The sequence below is a fragment of the Pectinophora gossypiella genome, chromosome 1 (assembly GCF_024362695.1).
Source record: "Pectinophora gossypiella chromosome 1, ilPecGoss1.1, whole genome shotgun sequence".
Taxonomy (NCBI): Eukaryota; Metazoa; Arthropoda; class Insecta; order Lepidoptera; family Gelechiidae; genus Pectinophora; species Pectinophora gossypiella.
The window spans coordinates 9,966,627-9,990,112 of record NC_065404.1 but is presented as its reverse complement, the minus strand read 5'-3'; the positions used below and the strand labels follow the sequence as shown (position 1 = coordinate 9,990,112).

Here is a 23,486-nt window from a genome sequence, read left to right as displayed (position 1 = left end):
TATTTTTATGAAATGTTTCCTCGTACGCAAACCGCGTCATGCCAAAAAGAAAAAAAAAGTACCTAGGTACCCTAGAACACGTCACGTCAGGTAGGTATGTAACATCGCGTCTCTTCCGCGGTAAGTAGGTATCACACGCACACACAAACACGACACCATACTCTGAGCGGAAGCGCGGCGGCGGCGGCGTTAGCGCAAAGCATCAAAGGCGCCAGCCGCGACCTAGTAGAGCCGACGACTAGAGAGAGAGAGAGAGAGAGAGAGAGAGAAGCATTTTTATGCTGCAGGTGACAGAGAAAGAAATAGTGTCTGTTCGTAATGCCTACTTTATTCACGGGTTGCCATGCCACTGACCCGTTGACTATTCACCTGTGCACAGCTGAAAATGTAGGTATAGGTATTAGGTACGTTATTACTTATTGATGTTGTACAGTGATAATTTTTAAAATTAGTATTTTTTATTTATTTATTTTAAATTTGGGCTCTATGGAGCTTAAAACACAATGTGGGAGTGAAAAAAAATACTATAATTTTCATGAATTTTGAGACAGGAAATTCCATTTGATATCAACTCAGAATCATCCCTCAAAGTTTTCGTCCTCTAGTCTCAGTAGTACGGTTGTTTTGTCCGGCCCCGAACTACTGATACCAAAAAAGTCTCATTAGTACGGTTATGACGTCAAACCGAACTTATGTGACTTTTTTGGTATCAGTAGTCCGGTTAAGGAGGTTATATAAAAATCACAAAAAGTATTAGAAAGCGAAATATTTTTTATTAAATAGTAAATAATATTGAACGAAAATAATTTTCTTTGTAAAAAAACATAACATAACTTACTTACTTCTTGTACTTAACTTCAGTACCTCAGTACTACTCCTTCAGTACTCATATTTAATAGTAAAAATCGGAACCAAAATCATTTTCTTTGTGAAAAAATTAGAACCTGTTCTTCTGCCTAACTTCCCTTCTTCATTCATTTCATCTCTTCTACTCATATTAAGATGCTATATACGATGCAGTTTTATGTAAATAAGGTTCTGTCGATATTTGGTTTGTATACCAATGTACATAGATATGCCAACGTTCACTGCAGAGTGAGCTTTGCCCGAATGCCGGCTGTTATTTAAAGCCCTTCGGACTCGTGGTCACACCAGGTTTTGCCCACCACTAACCGAACTACAGCTATAGGCTCAACAGTTCGGTTTGACGTCATAACCGTACTAATGAGACTAAAAAGGGCTCAGTAGTACGTGACCGGACAAAACAACCGTACTACTGAGACTAGAGGGTTTTCGTTACGATGCGCGATGTCACTTACACCCAGTATGGATTATTAAGATCAGATCACTAACATCAAAAACTACTTCGTGTTGCTTCTCACAGAGACGCAAATAAGACGTGCAATGTTGTGATCCTGAAATACGAGTTCAAACTGCGTGGCAGGTTGTAAGTAAGTATGTGATGACATAGTGCTTCAGAACCTTCCTTTCTCTTTAGTGGACATCGTCCTAGATTTAAATCATCCATGTCCAGCGGTATTTGGTGTTACCAGCTATAATACCGTTAAAAAAGTACTTAGACCTTTCTGGGGTTTTCTGTGTTTGTGTGCTTCTTATCCTTGACATAACGTATATACTTTCTCGAAGAAGACCCGACGAGCTGTATGCGGCGGTAGACATTTTGGAGTTTATTACGCCTTACAGAGCTTACAAAAGTACGTCAACTCAAGATGTTAATGGTGATAACTAACTAATGATGTTAATCCAAAGAGTTCGTTTCATGTAATATTGGTGATAATGACGACGAGAACAATGACGACTTTTACCTAAAATTAATCTTTGAAAATGGGACTCTCAAAAAATATCTGTGGAGGGGAAATTTATTGAATGTTACCAGTATATTTCAGTAAAATACCAAATCTTACCGAACAAGGACCGAGTATTTTTCCGACTTTTTGGAAAATACAATGAAATTTACAGCGTGAAGGAAACTTTCATCTCTATTATAGTGGATAACAGAGTCGGTGATGAAATACTTTGAAAAGTTGACGAATCGACACGCCGCGCCGCGCCGTCTACGCGGATGAAAACGACCTATGTGTATTCCTACAATAAACCAACGAATGTGAGGACTTTTTGTGCTATACCTATATACTATTCAGTATTTTATTGATGCGGTAAGTCAAATCATCTCACAGACCCGAATGGGTTTTTCTTTTTTTGTATCATATAAACGATTATTACACCTGATCTACTGTCCGTCGGGCTAGATGCGTCAAGGTCACGGGTGGTTACCATGGTTATGTATGCCTCGCCGCCACCTATTTGCTACTAAACGATCTGATCGGCAAACTGGAGTTGGTGGAAAGTAACTATGGTGACCACCCGTGACTTTGACGCACCTAGCCTGTCGGACAGGTAGGTGTAATTACCGCTGTAGTTCGACCAACAAATACTAAAAAGGGGGTATAGAGTGCGTGAGACGGATCCTAAGATTTTTCTTTAGGAATGTGTTCAGGATATTTAGGAAGTTAACATAATAAAATACCCCATGTCTAGGAGGTGAGCCGGAATGGGGGTCTTAGCAAGTTAATATTTTTGTCATATGGTCTTCTTCTATCGTGTGGGTTGTGGAGTACCAACCTCATCAACCCTGGTGTCAGGGTTACTATTGAGCCGCCAAAGGCCCCTGACTACTTACTAACATCTGTAAGTAGTATCCGGGACCAACGGCTTAACGTGTTCTATGGTAACTTACTAGAAATATTACGCGGGGTTTAGCCGCAGGTTCGGGTTTTTAAGTATGATCTTTGGGTACCTCCTGGTGCACCATCGTTTTAACCAACAGATTCCAGAAATATTTCATTCGAAACGTCTTCATCATCATCAGCCGTACGACGCCCACTGCTGGGCATAGGCCTCCCCCAAAACGTCTTAACGAGTTCATATTTTTGCTCCGTGGCGACTTTATCGAAATTCGCAGGTTTCAGTTGGATGGAATTCTGATGTTTAAGTATAAGTATTTTCGGTAAGTATCTCTATCACTTTTTCGACCAACGGATTTGAGACATGCCCTATTCGAAGCGTTTTAGTAAGCACATAATTATTAGGTACCAACGTAGATATTTTATTAGAATGGTGACCTATCACCAGACAGTTCGTATCAAGAGTATCTGCACTTATCTTCCGATTAGTTGTGGCTCTGTCCTCCTCATTGATGATACTCATCATAAAATCATTAATGATTTTAGTGGGCGATGAGCTGTTTTGATCATCTATCACCAAATGGTTCACCATATCCGTTTTAGGCCTTCGTTAGGTATCAAGAGTTGCAAGTGGTATTATTACTACTTGTGGCTCTGTCTATTAAAGACTATGAGTGACTCGCGTGAGTGTATATTTATAAATCATAAAAGAATATAATACAAGGGTCATGGTCCTTTGCCCCTTTCTGCCCGGCACTTTTGCATCAGTAACCATAAAACAAAATGAAAAATTTATTGCCGTAATACCGTAGCTACAATACTTCAGTATGTAAGTAAGTATGCTAAATAATACAATTTTCCAGTAGTGAAATAAACCATATAATACAAAAATGCAAGTTTAAACATTCATAATTACAACGACATTGTGCAATTCACAATGAATAGTTATACTAATTCCATTGTGCAAAAACATAAACTTGTCAAATAACCGGTCCGCATTTTTCTATAATTACGTAAAGGTACAAAATTCATGTTTGATTTTCTTTGTTTCAGGCTTTTCCCTTTTTTAATTATTACACGTTAATCGTAAGCTGCATTACAAATACTTTAAAAGACTAAGCTTATTATTCTTATTACCTAGATACGTAGGCACAAATTCAATCCATTTATTGAAGAAAGAGGTAATCTGGGTTTTCGATAAGATACATCAAAATATGACGCCCAATTAAGATAGTATGTGCGAATTTATCTGTAACAAAATAGGTATTATAAAAATACGTAAAACTTTGGCGCAAGCGAATGAGTCCAGAGATGACAAACTTCAAGGTCCATCCAGACACTACCTAGTTGCTGTGGAAAGTGGCATCTGGAAAGATATCATCTACTTATCATCTTATTTACATAAAATGTTGAATTGTGCAGAATATTTATGTAACAGATTGAGGAGAGAGAGACACATTAGAGGTAGTAGGTAAAACCGTAGACATTGTGGTTACGTGGTTCAGATCCACGGAATAGAAGAGAAGTTGGAAGGGCCGTTAACGCTGCCGATTTAACCTTTAATAGGGTAACTACTCAGGGTAAAAAAAAATATTATTACCATTCGTTAGTTACTGAATACAAAACTATTTTTTTGATAAATAACCGATTAAACTAAAGTTTTTATTTTTAGCTTTCTGGTAAAAAATTGCCTCCGTGCACGATGTATTGATAGTCGATTCTTGACTACTTGCCCTGCGAGTTATAACGACACAAGACGACAATTTAATATTATATTTTCGTGGAGGTCCTTGTGTCGCAAAGTTTGCGGACAACTGCAGTGCAATTTTAAAGTATGGGCTATTTGCTCATACTTGTACGGCGCGCGGGCCGCGCCCCCTTGGCCCTTATAACCTCTTTCTTCTATTCCGAGGTGTCGTCCCTGGTGGCGGTCGGCCATTTAGTAAGCAATAACAACTTCGTGGGTACCTATTTGGTTAACTTGAATGTAGAGAAACAAAGATTTAGGTATTACCATGTGTAGCGCTGATCCTTAAATTCCCCTCCGCCGTATACTTCACCCCCTGAGGTCGCACCCTCCAATCGCGTAGTGTCTAAACCGACGCTACCGCAACGCGCACGCTCGCAGGCCGCGCGGCCTGCTGATCGGACGGCGGGACATTCGGCTCTCCGCTCGATTCCATGTTTGAACGTGCTTGAAATGGTTGACTCTATTCTGTTATAATTTCCTAATTATCCGTATTTTCTTAATCTTATGTGAGAGACTGTGTTAATAATATTGTTTGTTGCTTCTAAATTGGAATCACTAGTGTAAACCTTTGCGCCCCACGTAGGGCGCCATTTGTGACATGGTGCTCTGTGTCAGTAGTTTGGGGTTCGGTGCGTGAAGTTCCTCAAGGTCTCTCAAGGGTGGCCGAATGAAACAGTCCAGGTTGTGATACGAAAAACCCTAAATAGGAGCAACAAGCAATATTATTAACACAGTCTCTCACATAAGATTAAGAAAATACGGATAATTAGCAAATTAGAATACGAGTCAATCATTTCAAGCACGAATCTCGCGCAGTCCCAATCAGCGTGCAGGACGCGGGCCGCGCGGCCGGCGCGCGTGCGCGTTGCGGTAGCGTCGGTTTCGATGCGACGCGATTGGAGAGTGCGACCTCAGGGGGTGAAGTTTGCGGCGGAGGGGAATTTAAAGATCGGCGGGCTACACATGCAATTTTTATCACTTACTTTTTTATAGTTTATTAAAATACAAAAACGCGAATATTTCAATTATTTTTCCCAGATCACGATAACCTATTTTCGTTTCAGGTGTACTTAGATGCGAGCAATTAACAAACCGGTGGTATGGTGTACAGCGAAATATCACAAAATTAATTATTTAATAAAATAATTATTACGTAGACTACTTTTATTACTAAAATAAAAGATGCATTACACTTACCTAATACTTAAATGAGTTTTTATAAAAATGAGTCACTTCGTTCCAGTAAAAAGTTAAGCGAAACTGTATAAAAAATATTACTTATTTAAAATTTGTGTTTTTTAAGAACTATCCTGTCTTCAACATGGCTTTTTCCTGCGAAATGCGATTATATTATTTAATCATGTAAAAAAGCACGGTTTATATTGCTTCTGTAATAGCTATATAACATAGTAACTAAAATTATCACTGGCAAAATCATAAAACTAGTATTGTCATTGTTTATGAAGTCTTTTATAATATGACAAACAATCATTCAAGAGGCACTTTAATAGCACAATTTTATTTTGTGTCCAAATGACTAGGTTTTTGATACATTTCAAATTGCCATTGGATAACAATTGATGATAAGAATTCGTTTTTGTGATGGACAATGTGCTTTAATCTAATAATCACAATTAACAATAACACACAATCAGTGCTTTTAAAAATACCTTATTTAACGATAAATTAATCAAACATTGTAGGTCGCAGTATAAAACGACTCGCAGTTGGTATATATATTAGTTACGTTCAAACCTGAAAGTACTAAACCTAATTTGACCATCTCAAACACATGATCCAGCACCGTGAGGCGCCGTGCGCCACCTCACTCGTACGCCGCGCATCGCACGGCTAGCAAGCTAAGCTACCGTCACACAGGGTTCGCGTTCGAAACCTCTAGGCACTATTTCAAGTCTGTTGCAGACTTTTAGGCAAACAGAGCTTCCTTATACAATATTCAGTATTCTGTAATATATTTTGTATAGGTCCTTAAAACAATAATGCTTATAAAGTATTACTTTAGGTAATACAACAAAAATACACCTAATTATTGAATACTTCATCATCATCATCATCAGCCCATTAACGTCCCCACTGCTGGGGCACGGGCCTTCCCTAGGGATGGATAGGGAGATCGGGCCTTAAACCACCACGCGGGCCCAGTGCGGACTGGTGGTTAATATATATTGAATACTTAGGTAAAGGAAAACATTTATCAGAAGGTAGATAATTAAATATGAACACAAGCAATGTCAATGAATCACAATACGTAGCTTGTGTAGCCTTCTTAGCAAAAAGGTAGGTATAATAATTGATTTTGTAGATGTGGACGATTTTGTACTTATAAAAACTATGTCAAGTGAATGCGTCCTACGAACGTTTTTGTGCCCACTTCATGTCGTCTGCGCGTGGTTTACAACCACTCAAGGCCTCAATAATGGCTTCTAACGTAGACCAGAATCGAAGTTTCTCCAATGGCCAGTTAAGCCAACCAGTGGTAATACAAAAGTAAGTCTCGTGCGGCGCGACGTGATGGATGCGGTGGTGGCGGCGCGGCAGCACTACGTGCCACTCTTGTAGCCATACCACCCACGTAGGTAGTCCAAAGTACGTATGAGACCATTTATGTATCTGAAAATATGTGTACACATTAATAAAATACTACCTGAGTATTGGGTCTCCAGGCGGTATCCGATGACGTAAATTTCACCAAAAAAAATGTCACTATAATTGCTTCCTACACAAAACGCTCCAGAGTTAGGTGACGCAACCATATTTTTTTCGAAAGGCTATTAAAACAGTGACAATTATAAACTGGTCATATCGTGGTAGTCAATGACGTAGGATAAGTATGATACTGTCCGCTCTCGTACTACTTATTTTGAACAGAATAATAATGGTTGGAAGATGTGTTAGTGATAATAACGAGGGTCATCATTTAATATTCAAAAACAAAAATAAATGATGCACATATCTGAAATCCTTGAAATTAGAAGGTCAAACCGGCGCCATAATGTGTGCGTCAAGCTAGCGGCCTCAAAAAAAAAAATGGGCACGAAAAAATAATTTGACCATACCAAAAAATAGTACTCTTATTGAAAAAAATAGTACCTGTTGTATAAAAAAATAGTACCATCACGGTTCTGGATTTATAGCCATGTTTTATTGCACTTGCTAGCTTGACGGTGAGCGAAATTTGGCGAGAGTTAACGACAAGGTCTTTCGCTTTGATTTAAACGCCAAAAAATAGTACCGAAATAGTACTCACCCCCTGCAAAATACCGAAAGTAGTACTTCAACGGTTCCCAAGTTATAAAGGCAGTTCTTTGATCCCGCTAGCTTGACTTTTTGAAAATACCTATTATCTGGGGAACGCTTGCATACTTCAGTATGTAACTAATGTCAATAAACTCGTATGAAATAGTACTCCCTACCATCATAATTTTGATCCGATTCTCTTTGTAGAAATGTTAAAAAATCATCATAACCTATCTATGCCATACATTTGTTGTTGATACAGTCACGTAGACAATTACATAACCTCACAATTTATTCGTAAGTATTGCCATTTTGGAGGTCTACCCTACCATTTCTTTGCACTTCAGAGTGCTGCTATTACAAAAAATTCCTATTGCATACACCCATATGCACTAATTTTAATAGAAAATGGCTGCATGGGTCTAGTTCTTATCGAAAACAATCTGTGGTTTTAATACATCATAATACATTTTTAATCTGCTGTTTTATTTTATAATTTATACCTTCATGTTGAATTTGTTACGGATCGATGTGTTTGTTAATAAACAATTTGCAGTATTTGTAGAATAACTCAAAGAGTTTCAACAATGATATTACTTTCATCTGACAACCCTGGCACTTCACCAATTTTTACCCAAAAATGGGGAAAAATACTAAAATCTGACAACATTCTTGACCATGTGTAATAATTTTGTTCGCGACTGTACTTGTCTTGATAAATGTATGACATAGGTTATAATGACTTTTTGACATATTTCTACAAAGAGAATCAGGTCCAAATTATGATGGTAGGGAGTACTATTTCATACGAGTTTATTGACATTAGTTACAAACTGAAGTATGCAAGCATTCCTCAGATAATAGGTATTTTCAAAACGTCAAGCTAGCGGGATCAAAGAACTGCCTTTATAACTTTGGAACCGTTGAAGTACTACTTTCGGTATTTTGCAGGGGGTGAGTACTATTTCGGTACTATTTTTTGGCGTTTAAATCAAAGCGAAAGACCTTGTCGTTAACTCTCGCCAAATTTCGCTCACCGTCAAGCTAGCAAGTGCAATAAAGCATGGCTATAAATCCAGAACCGTGATGGTACTAATTTTTTTACAACAGGTACTATTTTTTTCAATAAAAGTACTATTTTTTGGTATGGTCAAATTATTTTTTCGTGCCCATTTTTTTTGAGGCCGCTAGCTTGACGCACACGCCATAATTAGGAAATGTGGCCTGGAAAGTCCCTCATTCCTTAGATTAGCGAACTCTATTCCCACAGACATACCGAGGAAATGGTTTTGTAGAGTACCTACCTACTAACTATATTACGTTTTTGTTTTATCTTAATTAATTTGTTTTATATAATATTTTAACTTAAACTTCTCGAAGCTTACGGAATTGATGGGACATTTGAACACGTAGAGACAGCGGCAATAATCACTTATGGACAAACCTATAGACAAGTACAATAGGTACGTTAACTAAAAATATATGCTATTTACCTGATTAGTCATTGCTACAAAAATACAGCAAAGATACCAATAGGCAATCCACCGGAACTGTTCATCTATAAATTCATCATCGTATGTGAGCAGTTGCCATACGATCCGTCCTAATACCGGTATGGTTATAGCAAAGTTGTCACCATTCGTTTCAACGAAGTCATGACGAGTTATCGACGTAGGGTCGATGTGGTGTTCCCGAAACGGCCTTAGGAAATTCTGAAACAGATTCATAAATATACATGTAAAGACCCGAAAACTGAAACATCTTTCGTGTTTGAGAATAATATTATACATATAAGAGAAGGATTTGAAGATTCTACTATCGAGCCTGTGCAACTGTACTGTAGAGCCGTTACAGATATGAGGCAAAAATCGTCAAACCCCTCCAGAATTTGAGACTACTTAAAAGTAGATTAGATAGTAGGTACCTAATGCAATAGTTTTCTAACAGATTAATTTAATGAAGCATCGAGTGAAGATGATTGAGTAAGTGAATGATCGATCCATTGTTAATATGTTACTATAGTAACTAGGTAGGTAGATCGATTGCACAAAAGTACAGAATAGGTACATTAATATTCGTTTTCATATCGCTAAAATGCCAAATAAATATAAACATAGATATAATAATTTAAATGAGCTTTTTGTACAAAGACATAAGGTAATGTAAATCAATGGTCCCATATATTGCGAAGATCTGTCTTAGCTATGCTAACTAAATTTCATTTCCTACTAAACTAATGTATTCATCTATTTAACTTCCCACGAGCACAACAAGCCAACTAAGTATTTACAAGATAAATGTATATTATTATTTAATCTCTTATGTACCGAGATACCAGACACAATCAATTTTACATTGTGTAACATGGAGATCTGCGTTCCGGCAGACGAGAGGTTAAGTTTGATGGACAATTGAAATTAGCGATCGGGCTGATCCCTTGTCACTTAAGGTTCATCATATCCATCTTAGAACTTCGTATCAACAGGGACTGCAAGTTGTCTGTAAGTACCTAATTACTTGTGACTCTGCCCACCCCATTATGAATTGCGGGCGTGTTATGTATGTGTGTATATTATTTATAACTTCTGTTAGAGTTACGAATTTAGATTATATGTACTATTTAGCATTTTGCTTGATTGTATTTCCCGATCTGGTTAAGTGAACATTAATAGGTACCTAACCATTGACATACAATGTACCTAAATAATAATAGTTTTAACTGCATCAACTTGTTGTTCCCATAGTTAATGATCAAAATTCAAAATAGAGTTTGTCTCCACAAAGTGACTCTGTTGGTAAGAGGACGGATTTCGTATTCTTAATAGCGCATCTCAGAGACAGCGCATCTTATGCTAAATTGTCAGCGAAAAGTTGAAAATAGATATTTTTTTGTATATTTAAGTCACCGAAGTTATGTATATAAAATGTATTTTTTTATATGTTTACCATTTGGTACGGTCCTAAGAGAAGGTGATAATAAATACTTCATGTGTTTAATTACGCTGGGGACCAATGAGAAGCAAAATGTGGGGAGGAACGGAATTTCGACCATTGCCCAATGGTTTTCGCTATTACTATATGCGTGAGTGGGTTTCGTTATTACAAGGACTGGGTGGGTTTCTGTGACTTATTTCACATCTCGGTGCTCGCCTAAACGAAGACGACTGCTGCATCGGTTATGAGTGGACAGGTTCATCTTGTGAACATTTTCAACGAACTGCTAAGGACTCATTGATTGTGTTTGTGTAAAAACAATCATCTTAAATTTTCACATGCTTTTATATCTAGCGGATCATGTGATACTTAAAACATAAAATCTACCAAATATTTGACAAAACCATGAATCCTATGCGATTAAAAGATTATTTTTTTATTTCAAGCAAAGGTCGCCGCCTTTAACAAGATAACTCAAGTTTGCCTAATACTAAATTGGGACGGAAATTAATATAATGATTCTTTAGAAGTATGCACATTTGCAAAAAAAACCTTGTCTGGGGCATTAGTTGCGCGTCAATGAAATCCAACCAGTTTCATGCACACAAGAAGTGAAATCTGGGGCGGGAATACTTTATAAATTGTAATGTTCGAGAATTTACGCACGCATTCGTTCATGTGTGGCGTGTGCAGACTAAGACTGGGAGAGCTTATAGGGAACTGGTTGTTTGCCGCCAGCGAATAGACTAACTCAGTTAAGGTTTGATTATATTAATCGTATAGGTAATATTAAGCGTTAGCGGAACGAAATTTATTTTTCTAAGCGGTAGCGAGAATCTTATAAAACAGTACTTGCTTAATTGACATAATATCAACGAAACCTAGGTACCTATATGTATGTACAAAGAGTTAATAAGCTAGTGAAGACTACAGAATACATACGTAGCACTATTTCAAAATTAAATTATTATTTTGAAATAGAGCAACTTATGTATAGTTGAATATCAGAATACATACTGAATTCCAGCACGTCGACGTAAAAAAACGAGGTTGCGACTTTCGTTCTTAACAAACCAACTTAAGTGCTACAAGTGGGGTGGGTGTGATTCGGAAATTAAATTACGAGTGACCGTCTGCAAAGGTATGATGAGCACCGATACGTATGATTTGAATGGTATAGTTAAGCCTTGTACACTAAGCAAGCCTTGTCTTTGTTAATGGCTTCATTTTATGTATGTTTTACTTTTACAGCGTAGATAGGTACTACAATCAAAGAGCATAAGTTCAGTCACTGAGCGAATTATTTGAAAACAGTGGTGAAATTAAGAAACCATTAGTTGTCATAATTGTAAAATTTATGTTTTTGTAGGTATTTTCGGTCTATTACAGAAACGACAACTAACCAGGAAGTATTAAGTGCAACCAGTTAATTTATTACTTTGCAAGAAACTGATTGGACTTTTATCGTACCTACTCAATATATTAAAAAAGTTAGCTAATACAACAAAAATAATGTTAATGGTAAATATATAATTGTGTATGATACTGACTTCCGGTGCTCTGAATCTCACCTGAAAGCAGGGTTCGGAATCCTCATCAGTTACGTATTCATTCGCTTAAGAGAAAGTTTTGGTTAACACAACTTGTCACAGTGTGTCACCAACAGGTGATATCCAAAACGATAAACGGTCTGACAAAAAAGTCTACCGCATCGTTCATTGCATGACAATGCTTTCTTTAAAAATATTAAATGGTGAACACATATTATCAGACTTTTTAAGTTTCGAAGTAGGTAATGTAATAATATAATACCCCTTTTTGATAGGTAGGTAGGTACCCACTTCGAAACTTAAAAAGTCTGATAACCTGTGTTAACCATTTAATTTCGGTTAAACATTTTGATTGATAAACTTTTTGATTAATTGATTTTATAATGGTAGGTACCTAATCATTATGAATGTGTTTTCCGATCCCTGCCACAAGCGGCTATACCATCCAAATCAAACCATCCTGTCCGATGCGTAATAGCTTATGTAACCACGATCTCGAGCGATTCTAAAAGCGTCGATTCTCCCAATCTCAATACCCCTTAAGGGCTTATTACGCCTACCTGTCCGATAGGACAGATGCGTCAAGATCACGGGTGGTTACCATGGTTACTCTTGTTACGCACCGATTTGCTATTAGACTACACAATCAGCTGATCGGCAAACGGAAGTTGGTGAGGAGTACCTATGGTAACCACCTGTGATTTTGACGCATCTAGCCTATCGGACAGGTAGGTGTAATAAGTCTTATAACGTCACCTTGACGCATCAGGTTAGGTGGATTGACTAGTATAATAACCGTCTAAAACTGCCATCAACAACAGAGCAAGTGTCGAGTTAGTGGAAACCGGCAACCGGTGCATTGTCCTTGTGCACGCGACTGTTAGCAGGAAGACGCGGTGTGTCGGCGGACTCGCCGGCGAAAGATATTTTGATGAAATGTGATTGTGCTCTGATACTATTTGACAACAGCAAATCACAAGATTTTACACAACTTACAATGTTAATACAGCTTAATATGTACTCATTTCACTGGTTATTTTAATTAGTATCTAGACAATTTCAGCTAAGAAAGTTGAGAGGTAACTAATAGAAATCCATAAATATAAACAGTCTATTTATATTAGTTACTCCATTACTATTATCTAAAGTATAAGTACTAACTACACGGTAGCTACTATTATAGTGACCATGAGTGAATTCATATGAATTTATAATGAATGTGAGTCCTGCCATGTTGAGTCATCCACTACTACTAAATTCAGATTGCTCTAGAACTTAGCCTGGGAATTTCCATATGTTTAACTATATACTGTGAAATGGAAAAGCAAGTTAGTTGTTGTATTCCAAAACCATCTACAAACCTGTGGTTATTGGGTACAATATGCAACTTTATGTGCACAATTTGCTGTTGTCAATGTAACAGTTATCTTGGTTAGCATTGCTGTTAATAGAATTAAGCCCACATAAGCTTTTCCAAATCCCTTCAAAATACCAAACAATTAAAACTATTTGCATAAAACCACATTACTTTGCCTATAAGAGGTAGATCAACCGCTCCCCATGTGTCAGCAGCCCAGTGCACTACGCCAGAAGCAAAATCTGCTGTTAGAACGCCAGCAATGGCAGCTAGTAATAGTGACGCATCTGGCCGAATGTGTCTGGCCATGAGGATTCCGGCGCATATGCACAAGGTACAACAAACCACCACACACACCCATTCCTGCAGTCTCTTGCCTGTCAAAACAAAATGTATTAAATTGATCATGCAACATTCAAAAAGATAAAGGCCATTTCAAGGGTAATGAGATAAGTTATCTACCTACATTACTCATCATGAACAACCTTAGCAAGCTAGTACACCTGAGCATCCTTCATTAAGTTAGGTATTCAATTAATTATGTGTTTAAACTATAGTAGGTGAGAAAGGTTAATGAGTTAGTTTTATCACAGCACTATTTCTTTACAGGTTTACTAACTGGAGATTGCTCATGTTTTAAACAACCTGACATTTTTAACTAGAGGTAAAGTGTTTATCAATTACATGTACCTACTACAAGCCTACCAGATTTAAATAAAGACATACCTATTTAATGAGAACAATTAGCTAAGATAATACATGCAATTAAAATGTACCCATAACTTGTGGTAAAAGTATAAAAATAGATTATCAACATGAACACAATTACATAATCCCTTGAAAACATTTCAAAACATTTTATTATTTATGAAATTTAAATAAAAAATATTCTACTTTAATATACTTAGTGTGCAAAGATCATCAGATGTGTAGAAGAGTTGTATTCAAATCATACACAATGCTGCCCTTGTACTGCGATCTATTATTAAATAACAATAGTTAGTTGCAGGAATGGGCTACGTACCTGGACTGTAGAGCTCAGCTAGTTCTTGAGCGCCGCGATGTCGTGGGCCCCAGCGAGGTTGCGAGCCAACCACACTGGGCAGCTGGGTGTTAGCATTCGGGTCGTCCTCCGACATTGAATGCTCAAGAATTTCTCGTTCGGTTTTAACCGGTGCAAGCAATGATGTAGCCATCGTACTTGCATATTCAAAACGTTCACATCCTAGGCCGCTGAGACCATCCCTTTTAGCACAGGGTGGTATCGGCAATGGCATAGCCATAATGTTTTAAATTTATAAACAAAACTAAGCGTACCGTAATGTTGAGGATACTCTTAGAAAACAAGACTATTATAATTATAATATACGTTTTTTTCAGATTATCTATTGTATTGAAGCGATCAACTCGAACAAATGTCAGTAAAGTCAGTACCAGTGTTGCCAACTTTATTTTTACCAGCCCACCAAATGCGGCCGTGCAAACCACCAGAAACCACTAAAACTGAGCGGTCTCTCAAACCACCAGAATTTCACTAGATAACCCAAAGCCGAATCAGTGCAGTCAGATCGTGGGATGTTTTTTCCCCCTCTTTAGCGCCGCGTCTTAGGTAAAGACGTGCTAGAGACAGGGTAAATTATTCAATTATTATTAATAATGATTCCTTAATAATATACCACATAATTTGCACTTAGCAACTGGACCACCAGTGCTTTCGACTATTTGCAATCAATCCTTTAAAACGGGGTCACGTAACCAACAATCACGAAACTTTTGGGTGTACTGTGGCTTAGGCATCTTGATTTTACTCAATATGAAACTAATTGTATGTATTACTAATAAATAAACTTTATATTGGTTCTTTCGCTCAAGTAACTCATAAACCATATTCGGTTGTGTTAGTGGTTAAATTTGTCACTTACCGCTAACTGAAAGGACTCTAATCCACTAAAAAATCCACTAGCCACTAAAACTAATATTTTTTCGCCGAACCACATATCTAAACCACCAGATCTAGTGGAAAATCCACTAAGTTGGCAACACTGGTCAGTACCTACCTATTGTATTTGTCAGTTTTCTTTTTTTTTCTTATGTTTTGGCTTCGCGCGGCTTGCGCATTTGCCACAAACAAAGTTAGGGAAACGTATTAGTAGGAAAAACAAGGAACGAGGAAAAGGATCAGAAAGGTGATGGATAAAATAAATATGTTATTTGTATTTGTCAGTTAGTCACACAGACACAGGCACAGACCACACCACAGACTCATAATAAGATAGGTACTACTATCAGACGACCGACTTCTACAGGAAAAAAATAGATATTTTTTAGGGATAGACGGGGTGATATTCAGTTTGGCATTAAATAGCAAAGACCAAGTATAGATTCTATATTATATTATTATGATTCCGATTCTTTGGGTCTTTGGAATCTCAGAACAATAACTATCAACCGTGGTCATTTTTCTTTTTTTTCAAACAGGTTTTATGGCTCTGACCAAGACTTTTTAAGTATGTCTATTTTTTTCTTCTGGTTTACATTACATGGTTCTTGAGAATGATGTTGGTCTTCAAAAATCTTTGTCTTCATTTGGTTATTTCACTAAACTTGTTCAGACAGACAGACTGAGGACAGACAGACAGACAGAGGACAGAGAGACAGAGGACAGAGAGACAGAGGACAGAGAGACAGAGGACAGAGAGACAGAGGACAGACAGACAAACAGAGGACAGACAGACAGACAGACAGACAGAGGACAGACAGACAGAGGACAGACAGACAGAGGACAGACAGACAGACAGAGGACAGACAGACAGACAGACAGAGGACAGACAGACAGACAGACAGAGGACAGACAGACAGACAGACAGAGGACAGACAGACAGAGGACAGACAGACAGAGGACAGACAGACAGACAGAGGACAGACAGACAGACAGAGGACAGACAGACAGACAGAGGACAGACAGACAGACATTTAATACATTGATTACCGGTGAAAGAACAAAACCAACTTCCGTCTCCGTAGCGTCTCACACGGAAATATTTATTTAACTCCAGTTTAATAACAATGGAGAACACCTAACATTTTAGATTTATAGTAACTCACAAATAAGGCCATGTAAAATAGAAAATATAATGCCTTTTTTAAGGTCATTGTACTAGGCTCAATATATTTGTTTGGTGCCAAAGGTCCGTGTTGCTCTATGTTTGGTGCAGCAGCAAAAATAATAAATATTTATTACCTTAAAATCACGTTCGAGTTATCTAACGGGTTGGGAGGACCATAAATCGTTAGCAAGTTAAATTTTACAAATGTATATTGGACCACTAGGCGAGGTCGGTTTGATATAAATTTAACACACCTATGACACCTATGATTATGCTATATTATGGTAGCAGGGAGCAGGGAGAGGGTCTGGTATGATGATAAAGGTGGAAGATGGTAATAGGAACTCGGCAATGAAATAACGCAGTACCCTCGAGGTTGGCTTTATTAGATTTGTCTTGGCGAATAGGTACTCTGGCCCAAGGGGCCTGTTTAATAAAACTTACAATTGTAAAATACAATGACAATTTGATGTTCATTACGTAGCTAATATGAAACTGCAAAATACTCGTGATCACACACTCCGCAATGTACATCAAATTGTCATTGTATTTTACAATTGTAAGTTTTATTAAACAGGCCCCAGGTGACTGAGTCGAAAGTATAGGATCTAAATAATATAACAAATAACGCAAAGGACTTTCCAGGTTACGTTTCCAAAACAAAAATACAGATGGCGCTGTACAATGTTGCTTTCATTTAACCTTTTAATTTCATGGATAACAGACATAACGTAACGAATACCGAGGGGGATGATTCAGATCATAAATCTGAGTTGATATCAAATGGAATTTGTTGTCGGAAAATTCATGAAAATCTTAGTGTTCTTCTTAATTATTTTCAGTCCCATACTTTTGCGACGGAAAATTCCACTTCATATTAAGTCAGAATCATGGTCTGAATCATCCCTCAGTTTTCGTTATGATGTCACTAACAGCCTGTATATATGCTGCAGCCATTAGATTCAAGTTTTGAATAATTATGTACCCGACCAATGAGAAAGTAGGTAATTATCACGTTAAATCTATATAGAGCCATCAAATGTTTTTTTTTGGGAACATGGACTGGAATGTCCCTCATTGAGGGGATGGACTTGCGCTTAGCTGTGGGACGCATATAGCTAGGCTTTTTAGATAATTAGGATAGTGTCCGACCGAACTGTCGGTATCAGTGAAAACACGGGTTTTGGCTTAGTTTCGGTTTCGCCTGTATTCATAATTACAGAGAAAACTCAATAGGCTCGCCCCGTATTACTGGGACTGCCTACCCCTTCTGGAATACAAACGCGATGTTATCTTATTAGTCCCAGTTCCAGTTAGAGGTAACCAATCGTCGTTATCATAGGTAGAGAGGTCAGCATCAAAAATTACACCTACTGCAAGTGGTTAACTAGGTACTTAGTTAAAAAGCCTCTTTAGAAGGTAGGTATCTTGAAAATACGAGTAGATATTATAAGTAATAGTACTACTTATACATTATGTATTTTGTGGTATTAGTAAAAGAGGTAATTAACGAGTGTAAGTTAATCGGGATAGAGTTCTCTATAAGATTATTTAATTATCAGGGTGAAACTTAAGGAATCAATTTCAGATAAAGAGGTTTATTGTGAACATGCATTTCATAACATAACATCCTGCTATCGACAATAAATACAGGCTGCTCGGCGCGGCGCCTTCTGTCTGACAGCTTATAGTTATTCGCACTCATATAGAGATTTAAGGCGTGTAGTAGTTTGTGGTTTAGGTATAGCTGTAAAATCCAACAAACACTTGATCGATCGATACGTGACTATCCACACTCTCGTATATCCGCCCTCAATGAAATGTATTTGATATTAGTGTAGCATTACCATTACATTACCTACTGTTAATCTTTTTAAACTCTCACACGTTTATACTTATATTATTATAAGTATTCAAATAAAATCGAGAATGTTAGTACTACTCCATTGCTTTACATTATTAACGTTAGAAAATAAGCAATAGAATACACTCCCATTTGACATTATTTTAGATTTTAGATGAACTGTTAGGAGAATTAGCGTTTCGTGTAGGCAAGCCAGGGGCTAAAAATAGTTCTCTTGTCTAAAAGTAATGTTATTTACGTTTGTGCATCCGCTTTTACTATCTTACGCCACACACATAATAGTGAAATTATAAAGTTCAGTAAGAAGGTAAGAAGTATGGACCCCATGCGTGATATTGCCCCTAGGTCTAGATAACTGATTTCGATATTATTACCAATATAAAGTATCACATTACGAAAATATACCAACCTTAAATATATTCAAACTATTTATTTTTTTAATTAATACTTTATAGTTACAGTTTGGGGTAAAATGTCACGACATAAGCAACCTACCACACTCGAAGAGATGTCGTTGCGCAGACTTGGAGACTGGATAGCACTACAAGCAGAAGCGAAGATGATACCCATAGCGCTAAGGGCTCAACGTGATATAACTGGAGCACAAACAATTATTGCACAAAACGTGAGCAACGTTCGTTCGCTTTTAGCACACAACGTTCCCTGGATGTTATATGACTCGTTAGTTAATGAAGTCATACGAGCCTTAAATGAGTTATTTGAAAATACTAAACAATCTTTGGGTTTCCGTGGATCTATGGGAAAATTCGTCAGTCAAATGAACGTAATTGTAAGAATGGCCGAAGCGGTGTTTACTAATAAATTAACAATAGTTTGCATAGACACTATACCAAAGGTATTGCGGTCAGTTTTTTATTCCAAGTTACACATGCTTTCCGGGTTAGTATACTTGAATCTTGGTTCATTATCTGGAGGTTGGAAAACTGCAGATATGGAAGAATCAGTTATCTATGCTTTGAAAGAATTACATTGTCTTAAATATCTATTTATTAATTATGACTGTACTGATAATATACTAATATGTATAGTAGAAAACTGCAAAAAAATCGAAAAATTGGATGTTTCGAGTTCCAAGTGCATTAACAATGATAGCATAAACATAGTATCAAAATTGAAGTCACTTAGAAGTGTTCAGTTATATCGAACTCTAGTTACCCTAGAAGGCTTTGCAAAGTTACTGATAAACTGTAAACAATTAGAAGACATAGGAAGATGCGACGACATTGGTAGGGTTCTAGAATTTATAGATTTGACTAATTCTGAAGCAAGACCTTTTCAGTTAAAGACCTATGTTAGTCGATATGCTACAAATAGTCATTTACAGTTAGCAGTTGAAATGTGTCCTTTTATCAGAAGTATCACAGTATTCCACAGCTCGTTACAGACAGATCTCATGGTGCTTCTAGGTTTACAAGATTTGCGAGAACTCAAACTGTTGTCGTGTGATTTTTATGCCGACCAAGTTAAACAAGTGCTTCAAGTGAAGGGTTGTAATATTACACATTTACATCTGGAGCATGTAGAACAGATAGACTTGAACGCTTTAATGTACATCAGTCAAATGTGTCCTTTGCTTGAAAGTTTCACTCTTTACAACTGTACACTGATACAACACACTTCTCTGTATACAAAAAAGTTAGAAATTATGCCTTTTAGAAATTTAAAAAAGTTGACATGCGTAGCAGCGTGCACCGATGAACAATTGTTGTTCATGTTGACAAATTGCATAAATGTTGAATTTATTCATATAGGAACAGCAGTACAATTTACTGACGATTTCGTAGAAAAGCTGTTGAATAAGAATCCACTTATACATTTAAAAGAATTACGGATAATGCAGTCCGACTTTATGACTATGGTTTCGGTGGAAAGGATAATTGAAAGTTGTATGAGTTTAGAGTTGTTAGTGGAACTAGAAAGTTGGGTTTTATTAACTGAAAACGACAGGGACTATATAAGAAATTACATAAGAGTAAACAATCTTAATATAAACACAGCTCCGATAAGGAGATATGACGCCTAAGTTGAAAATGTCATAATGTATACTTATTCATCTCTTTTAAGGGCTAATAAATTGTAGATCGGAAGTAATCTCATTCACTTAGCTCACTTGCTTGTATGTAAAAAAGTAGTTTAGTCTAACAGTATCTAGAAAGATATATATATAAAGAAAAAAGATATATATATATTATTATATATTACATATTTAATTGTGTTAAATATGTTTAGATGTAAGATATTAAAAATAAATAATTGTTGCTACCTATAAAAGCTGAATTTAATGTTTTATTACAAAAGTAATTTTCCGCCCGTAAGCACTTTGAAGTCCGTCGCTGTGTTTGGATCTATCTATGTAGGTAGTAATACATTTTTACAAAAGAAACATAAGGTCACGACTATAATAAGAATTTTGTTTTTATAGCACTCCCACGTACCTAGGGAAACTCACAAACTTGGCAAGCCGATCCTCTGGGAGGACCGAGTCAAATACATATCTCGAAGTAGGTAATCAGTCTTAGATAGACGAATAACGTTTCGTGCCCAGTGTGCGTGATCACGCCGCCTCTATCTCCTAAAAAAGCGTAGTTAGTAAATTATCCCTTAGGAATAAAAATCTACACGATTTGCAGTAAGAGGTATTTATGTTTGTAATCTTTAAGGTTCCTGACCTCAAAAGGAAAAACGGAATCCTTATTAGATCATTTTGTTGCCAATCTGTCTGTCAAGACCCTTTTTTTCAGGAACGCGTTATTAAGATCTAATAAGTACCTATTATGTACCTATGCGGTCCTTTTTTATGTTGGAACAACATAAATTAAATATTTTCGGTTTTTTTCCTTTACTAAACTTATGCTGTAAGACCGTTCTTGCCAAATTTCATGATTGTGGGTCTATGGGAAGTACCTACTTACCCTTTAGGTTGTTGTTGTTGATTCCCCTACGAAATGTGTGAAATTTGTTCTGCGGTTCACGCGTGAAAAGATGACAGACAGAGTTACTTTCGCATCTATAATTCTCAATATCCTTATATGGATTAGGTAGGTACGTACAATGTGCATGTACTGCCATGAAGACCAGTAGGCAATTAGTCGTAAATCGATCCTATTGATCCTTAGTCCATCTTGCGATGTATTTACAGAGGTAGGTACCTACATTCATAGTCGGAGGACTATCCCAATTGGGAATATAGTCGTGAGTCTAGTTGAGTAATAATGTTGGTGCGCGCGATATGAGGGCTCCAAATACAAATCTGTACCGTCGGTGAAAAGTAATACAAGTCCAAAATTCAAGTTTTGAGAAAATCGAGTTTAAAGTTAAAAAAATTCTAGCTCGCGACTTATAAGGAATAATGGAATAGAAGTTAGATGTGTCGATAGGTGATGATGGAAGGTTTCTTTTCTAATATTTAGTTATATTTAGAACCTAAACAGAAATGGTACAGGATCAAAATAAATTACATGTATCAGTTGACACCAACTTTTATACTGTGTAAATTGATACAAGTCTACTTATACCTTTTTACACACATAACTATACAAAAGTCATCGTTGATATATCATATTTCAATTATTAATTTTACAGTCTTATTCTACAAAAAACAAAATGTCTTGGAAGAAAGTTTATTTCATAATGCTGTAGAAAGGCAAAATTCTATTTATTTTCTTTAAAAAGTAAAGAAACGTAACTTATATCAATTGACACAAACGATAAACTATAACAAATTTGTGTCAAGTGGTTTAACATGACTTATTTTTTCGGTTTTATTGTGTAAAATGATACATGTTTTTACGAATTTCTAATAATAAATACATATAAAGATGGTACACGTATATATAGTGTAAGGTGGCGATAATAAGATATTTTTGTTATGATTTTACTCTCAAAACTCATAAATAACCGGTCAAAACCACCACTGCTGCCCACTACAAACACATTTTGTCCACTACACTACGCCCCTATTCAAAACCACTTTTGGTTCATTTTTGCAGTCAAAATCTTACAAATTCAATTATGATAATATTTCCACCCCTAACAAATGAAGGTAAGAGGAATCATATTAAGACTGGTCATTAGGAATGTTTCGGGCTAGCCTGGCAGCCTGGAGATAAAGGTGATGTACCTACGTACTTTTAAACCAAAATCACACAAACCGGTAAGTGTTACTTCTTTCTTGCTGAAACTATTTAAAAGATCACAACTCATTTCACAATCAAAATCCCCTAAAGTAAAGTAAAATTCGATATTTCGAATTATCAAAATTCCCGATCTAATGGTAGCCCGCAACATTGACAGAACGATAAACGGAGTCGAATCAATGTTGACGATAAGAATAGGTAGTGAAAATGAAGATCACTGGTTCACCTCCAAACCTATAGGTTACACAGGGCTATCCTCAGGCCATGACCATGACCACCATGGACCATGGTCTGTTATGGTTAAGCTAAATGAGCTCGTTTCCGCAAAACTCTACACGTAAGCACACGTAAGGGACTTTCCGCGTATCTTCGCGTATGGACCACTATTGTGAAGTGGGCAAACTTCCCACTATATCATCATCATCCTCCTGCCCTTTTCTCACTCTAGGTGGGGTCGGCACAACATGTATGGGCAAATGTCCCATCTTCTTCTTCTTCTATCGTGTGGATTGTGAGGTGAATTACCAACCCCATCAACCCTGGTGTCAGGGTAGTTATAACCCTGACACCAGCCGCCATAGTCCCCTGACTTGACTCAATGAATACTCGAATGTCCCATATGTAATGTTATTTTAATGGGCTCAGTTTTCCGCATAAACGCAAGTGGTCCATTTATTGACTATGTAAGCCAACTAACTCCTTTCAGAAGCTCAAATACCTCCTGGGATTTTTACAAACTTTGTGACCTGGTTTAATTAAGGGGTTGTGCCCGTGGTGTTGCCAATTATTTATTCTAATCTAATC

General features: G+C 37.0%; 3 protein-coding genes across 5 annotated transcripts in view; 1 reads left to right on the top strand and 2 right to left on the bottom strand.

The window, feature by feature from the left end:
- LOC126366756 (uncharacterized) overlaps nucleotides 1-23,486 on the bottom strand; it is a 159,149-nt gene that overhangs the window by 38,497 nt on the left and 97,166 nt on the right. The gene's annotated exons all lie outside the window — the stretch shown is intronic.
- On the bottom strand, nucleotides 3,569-15,276 carry LOC126366791 (plasmanylethanolamine desaturase). Of its 2 annotated transcripts, none has more exons than XM_050010044.1 (5): nucleotides 14,579-15,276; nucleotides 13,726-13,931; nucleotides 9,207-9,425; nucleotides 6,834-7,086; nucleotides 3,569-3,954 (listed from the first exon to the last, which is right to left on the bottom strand). In XM_050010044.1, exons 1-5 carry the CDS (start codon nucleotides 14,835-14,837, stop codon nucleotides 3,872-3,874), a joined length of 1,020 nt encoding a protein of 339 aa, XP_049866001.1. In that variant the 5' UTR covers nucleotides 14,838-15,276; the 3' UTR covers nucleotides 3,569-3,871. The 2 variants fall into 2 exon arrangements, with proteins under 2 accessions (XP_049866001.1, XP_049866010.1); XM_050010053.1 differs by having other exon boundaries at nucleotides 5,653-7,086; nucleotides 14,579-15,275.
- Nucleotides 16,329-20,823, top strand: LOC126366733 (uncharacterized). Of its 2 annotated transcripts, none has more exons than XM_050009976.1 (2): nucleotides 16,329-18,832; nucleotides 18,987-20,823. In XM_050009976.1, exon 2 carries the CDS (start codon nucleotides 18,998-19,000, stop codon nucleotides 20,567-20,569), a length of 1,572 nt encoding a protein of 523 aa, XP_049865933.1. In that variant the 5' UTR covers nucleotides 16,329-18,832; nucleotides 18,987-18,997; the 3' UTR covers nucleotides 20,570-20,823. The 2 variants fall into 2 exon arrangements, with proteins under 2 accessions (XP_049865933.1, XP_049865925.1); XM_050009968.1 differs by having other exon boundaries at nucleotides 16,330-18,832; nucleotides 18,981-20,823.

Bases quoted from the DNA above. Each gene is read 5' to 3' on its own strand.
- LOC126366733 (XM_050009976.1), top strand. From the start codon at position 18,998: ATGTCACGACATAAGCAACCTACCACACTCGAAGAGATGTCGTTGCGC.
- LOC126366791 (XM_050010044.1), bottom strand. From the start codon at position 14,837: ATGGCTATGCCATTGCCGATACCACCCTGTGCTAAAAGGGATGGTCTC. The intron at 13,932-14,578 runs GTACGTAGCCCA...TTGTTTTGACAG, and splicing joins AGCTGAGCTCTACAGTCCAG to GCAAGAGACTGCAGGAATGG. The intron at 3,955-6,833 runs GTTCGTAGGACG...ATTTTGTTACAG, and splicing joins CATGAAGTGGGCACAAAAAC to ATAAATTCGCACATACTATC.